We start from the raw sequence: 5,526 nt of genomic DNA, 5'->3' as shown, positions 1-5,526 counted from the left end.
ATACCGCGACATCTATGGGTTAAAAAGAAAACACAATGCAGTCCACAAGCTATAGATTCCCGATGTTGTATTACAGTCTTGTTATGAGTCCACTTGCGACTTTGCCTTTTCAGAAACACCGCAAAATCTTCGGGAGGGGGGCGGGCAAACGTGTCGAAGTAATCGGCTTCTTCTTCTCCGAGGTAGATAGCTATCCAATGTGTTCCTGGTCTGTCGGATGGATCGGTGTTGACGACTAGAAGAAACGGTTTACTAAGAATGTTCGTAGCCAGTTCGTCGCGAGCACATACACTTATGGGGTAATCTTTAACAACACTTTCCAACAAACGTGCTATTTCTTCAGTGTTCATAATCCAGAAGAACCGACCTGTCTTTTGTCAGCGAAACCACGTTCTCGAATTCACTGTACAAGACGCACGTGACGTTTTCAGGCAATGGTGATGAAAATTTCAGTTCGAGACGTACGCTCCCCCGTTTCAGTGCACTAATGTGTGTACCGATGGCGTTTTCGTCCGGCGATAAATCAAAACCGTACAATACATTACCGAGTGGATACTCGGAATATGACAAATCGTTTCCGGTGTCTTCCGTCCATTTATTTAATGAAGAGAAGAGTGACAGATACGATCTCGTATACTGTCCTGTCTTGAAGTCGGGAGTCAGAGGTATTGACGGGTACTGAATGCCATCGGCAGTCACTTGTAAGTAACACAGGTTGAAGTGAGAGAAGTTAAAAGGATTACGAGAGTACGATCCATTGAAACCTTCGCTCGACACCAAACCCACAATCACGCGCGATGGAATTTGTCCTAGGAATATATTATCACGTGTGGAATCTACCATTCCTTTGGGAATAGAAAAGTATGTCACGTTCACGCGATTAATAGGGTACACGATCGGGTTCTTCTCTAAAACATTGATGTGTGCTAGTTGAATCTGAGGATTCAATTTCACTTTACGTACGAATAACGTTGCTTCCATAATGTTCAACTTGGCAGTCGACGAATCGTTGGAAAGCAAACAAAATTCGGGGGAACTTCTTACCAGTCGTAAACGGAGGGAGACGTTATTCACTATGTATTTAGATTGGTGACACAGATCGAGTCGAAGTCTTCCTAACATCTCTGCAGTTTTCGATTTTGAGAAGAATTTCGATCATTGGTACATACCACTGTCGTCCTTCTCGAACATCTGTTTAACATTGGGGTACTGATCTTTGACGTACATCTCAGTTGTCAGTTGCGAATTCTTGGCTTCCCGTCCATAGTTAAGAAGCGTTTCCAGGTATGCACGATAAGGGTACGTATTCGATGATGGGTTAATCAGTTTGTCTTGTACAAAGAGATCGACTTGACTGAATAGAGAGTGAAAGAAATTGTTAACGACTCCTACTTTATCATTTTCTTCCAGATCTTTTCCATCGCTTCTGGTGATTCGCACCTTCAACCGCAAATAACTTTTCCCGAGGTCTAGATACTCTTCCGAAGTCCCCGGAATATAGAATTCGATCGGGCCTACACTATCTACAGATGCCAGAGGAAGGAAAGTAATATACGACGACCGTTCGACACACATATTAGTGGCAGGTTTACTGAAAAGATCCAGCTCAGACATCATAACTTCCATCGAAAATATCGCGACGTCTACGTTTACCACCTCTCTGATTACGCACCTTGTCTTTAATGGCTTGCCCGACTTCTGATACACGATTTAAAAACGAACGTTTAGGTGGAACACCTGATACGACATCATCAACGATATTTCGTCCTGCCGAGAGTACTTGTCGACCGATGAAAGCTGCTGCAGGTTTGAGTATCGGTGTGAGAAAACGGAATGCTGTGCGGAAGATGTTTCCCAATCCGTAACCTCTCTGGATAGAGGGCCCAGCGAAGTAGGGGTTCCCCCCTGCTTGCATTGTGTAGTAATGGACGTACGCATTCATCGTTCACGGAAATGTAGTTTAATTGTAGTCTTTCCGTCACTGAACGGCACGAATTCACCGCTATCTGTACGCACTTGGATGGTTACTGTATGGAACGTGCTTAACTGGAGGGGGTAATAATCTAAATGCGAGAACTCTCCGTTATTGGAAAACGATACGACACGTAACAGTGGCGCTTTCGTGTCACCTACAACCTGATCCTCAATTAGATTACAATAGACGAAATAGGAACTGACACCCCTATATATATCTGCCTGGTACTTAGCGTAAACTCTGCCTTCTAAGTCTCTGCCTAGTTTTTCAAAACCTAACATCTGACCGAGCCCTGTTTTTGGGAAGCGAAGGTAAACTGATGGATCGATTTCGATAGACACTATACCTATGGAGTTCACTTTTGCGTCGAGTTGGGGTGCCACCTTCATCATGGCGTTAAGCACCTGTGATATACTTTTGTAGTTCCCTCGTGGAAGTTTACAGACCTGAACAGCTTCTGCTTTCACACCCCGCTATGTGATCGTTCTATTGGATGCTTCTTTAGGCATTGTGATTTCCTTCTTGGAAAGCCACTCGCCGACATGATAATTTCGGAAAATATGGAACCCTCCTTGATCCTCGCTAAATGCCTTATCGAGACCTATAACCCGTGTAAAAGCTTTAGAGATTTTCACAGTACTCTCGTTCTTCACCCTTAACGTGAACTGTTCTTTCGTTCCGTCAGTTTTCACTTTCAGTTGAATGTCACTGTCGACAGAATTAACATCATCGATAAGTTTTGAGAAAGTGGTATACTTTTCTTTTAATACTGTCATCGCTCTGACTTCTTTTTTCTTTTTGGGGTACAGTGTGAATATGTTCCATCCATCGGAGATATTATCCCATGAAAGAGGGAAGTGTACTTCGGCAAGTGCTACTTCCCACTTGCCAGAGAGAGAAACAGCATTAGGCAGTTCCACTGTGAATTGTGACTGAGAATTTCTGGGATGTAGATCCATACTAGCATTACTGGGTAGTGTAAGGAAAAACATCTTGTGAGCTGACCCAACTGTTGAAGCTTTGTGGGTAGCCTAACCATTTGACTAATAACTGACGTTGTCCTCTGACTGTCTTTTGTTTAAGTACCTTTTCGATGGGGTAGACGTCAGGGGGTAGATTATCGTCAAAGTTAACTTTCTGTAACTGTGTTTCGTAAAACGTTCCTTCTATCTGATCACCATCACGGCCTGTCACACTGTACACAACAGGGTTACGCTTCAAAACACGTGTAATAGTAAACACTTCTCTCGTCCAATTCCCCCAGTAACCTTTGCGAAAAGGGTGAGACCCGCTGCTCAAAACAACTCTATCTCCGATTTTAAATTTCGGTTTCAGGGTTTTGGTACGGCTGTGGTAGAGTCTTTTATACACTTCTTCTTCGTTAGCAAGCGTGACTTTTACTGGGGCCATACCTATAGAACAATGTGTAGTACGATTATATGTAGCCACAATATCGTCGAGTACGGGAATATATTTCTGACTTTTGGAATAAGAAATCCACTTATAAATTTTTTCTTTCAGGGTACGAATGAAGCGTTCGGCAATAGCTGCCTTCTTATCTGATCTTGTTGTATAGAAATTGATACCATGGGAGAGGAATAACCGACGAAGAGGAGCATTAATGAATTCTTTTCCTTGGTCGGTGTTAACGTAAAATGGTGTTTCTTCTTCGAAAATAGATTTGAATGCCTGCACCACCTCGTTGGCTTTTTTGCTTTTCAGTTTTCTGACCCAAGAATATCGCGAGAAGCAGTCCACACAAACCAGAAGGTAACGATATCCATCGTTTGAGTCGGCGAGAGCCGACAGGTCACCTAGGTCACATTGGAAAGTGTGATTAAGTCCGGGAACTTTAATTTGGTTCCTCCGAAAATTAATTCTTTGCTGTCGATGTCTCACGTAAGTAGGTTGACTAGCTAGGAATTCGCGCACAAAACGTCTGGGTAATTTAGTATGTTTTTGAAGAGCATCAATAGAACTGAAACTACCTATTACTTTAGGATTATAATAGTCTGCTAACATTTCTCTATCTCCACAGGTAGGAATGGACACTGTCGAAGACATCGCACTATTTATATTTGTCATCATCCTGATAGTGATTATTATTATCTTGGAGCCGCAGCGTGAAGATAGGAGTATGGACTGTTTCCACACATCTGAAAATGTTACTGTTTGTTCATAGATGTACCTTTTTAAAAATTGTTCATTAAAAAGCAGAAGTTTTCTTTGGTGTTTGAGTTTTTGATTTTAGGAAACGAGTCAATAAAATGGTTAACACACATAAGTTAAGACAATAATAAAGAGTTACAATAATAATAAAAAGACACTAATTAAAAAAAATGTATCTTCATATTGAATCTCTAAGGAAACGAACCTATAAAAGTTTTACTCACACACAAGAAAAAAAGACTCAGGTGGCTTAGTTAATAAACACTATGACAAGACAATGAGTTTTCTTTTTATCAAAGGATCAATAAAGGTTTAAATCTATGAGAAGACACTGCGAAAGAAAATATTTTTTGTCACTTTTAAAAATAAAAAGTGTCTCATACTGCGACATTACACAATTAACACAAATATTCCGATGACATTATTTGATATGTTTATCGCTTCAGTAAATAAAAAGTGATGGAGGAAGTCATCATGCTGGGACATTACAAAATTAACACAAATATTCCTACAAGAATGCGTGTTATTCTTCTGGAATTATACAGTTGGGTGGTGGTGGCCTAGAAAAAAAAAAATGTGCAACACCGGACGTGTAGACCGTTTTATATAAAAGCTGGGTACAGTCTGTCGTGACATTCACCGTTTTTCTACAACTGTTGTGTTTTTCGGGTCTCAGCTCAACTACAATTCCACTAGTCTGTACTATGGAGCCACGCTGCGAAAACATGCGTTTTCCCCGTCATTGGCGTGGAATCGGGAGTAGACCTTTCCTCAACTGGCAGGGGGAGATTGAAATTCCAGACAGCTACATACAACAGCGAAAAGAAAGAAGTAGCGACGAAAACATGCGTTTTCCCCGTCATTGGCGGGGAATCGGAAGTAGACCATTCCTCAACTGGCAGGTGGAGATTGAAATTCCGGACAGCTACATAAAATCGACGGGTACGAGGTTTCGTCCGAGTTAAAAGGTGGAACTTTTTTAATTTGTTGATTGAAGGTGTACATGTATGTCGGAAATTTTTTTCATTTGTTGATAGAATAAATACATGTATGTCTAATTGAAAATGTATTTTCTTTTTATCAAAGGCTGAAATTTTCTTTGGTGTTTGAGTTTTGGATATTAGGAAATGTGTCAATAAAAAGGTTTACACACAACTTAAGAAGATATACTGTAATAAAATGTATTTTCAAAAAAGTTTACATACACACAAGAAAAGACTCAGGTATGATAAAAAATTAAAAGAGAGAAATATACGTGGTGCCATCTAGGGACAAAAATACTAACCAAAAAACTCGGTAAGCAAGTGGCGCCATCTAGGGAGAGAAATGAGAACTAAATATCATTTTCACACCTGTACTTGGAGTATAGTATGCAATTGAGT

At 40.7% G+C, this 5,526-nt stretch overlaps 3 protein-coding genes across 3 annotated transcripts; all 3 read right to left on the bottom strand.

Moving 5' to 3' along the window:
* Window positions 1–339: 339 nt before the first annotated feature.
* On the bottom strand, window positions 340–1,122 carry LOC150081604 (uncharacterized protein F54H12.2-like). Its single transcript, XM_090380259.1, has one exon. The coding sequence runs from the start codon at window positions 1,120–1,122 to the stop codon at window positions 340–342; it is 783 nt and encodes a 260-aa protein (XP_090236385.1).
* A 33-nt stretch (window positions 1,123–1,155) lies between these two features.
* LOC150081603 (uncharacterized protein F54H12.2-like) lies at window positions 1,156–1,575 on the bottom strand. Its single transcript, XM_090380258.1, has one exon. It carries the CDS (start codon window positions 1,573–1,575, stop codon window positions 1,156–1,158), a length of 420 nt encoding a protein of 139 aa, XP_090236384.1.
* Window positions 1,576–2,941: 1,366 nt separating this feature from the next.
* LOC150081602 (uncharacterized) lies at window positions 2,942–4,039 on the bottom strand. The gene is made up of 2 exons (XM_090380257.1): window positions 3,502–4,039; window positions 2,942–3,387 (listed from the first exon to the last, which is right to left on the bottom strand). The coding sequence occupies exons 1-2, from the start codon at window positions 4,037–4,039 to the stop codon at window positions 2,942–2,944; spliced, it is 984 nt and encodes a 327-aa protein (XP_090236383.1).
* Between the last annotated feature and the right edge of the window lie 1,487 nt (window positions 4,040–5,526).

The sequence above is a fragment of the Mastigoproctus giganteus genome, chromosome 8 (assembly GCF_048544385.1).
Source record: "Mastigoproctus giganteus isolate SK-2022 chromosome 8, ASM4854438v1, whole genome shotgun sequence".
Classification (NCBI taxonomy): Eukaryota; Metazoa; Arthropoda; class Arachnida; order Uropygi; family Thelyphonidae; genus Mastigoproctus; species Mastigoproctus giganteus.
Note: the sequence above shows the minus strand (reverse complement) of the source record. Positions and strands in the feature narration are given on the sequence as shown.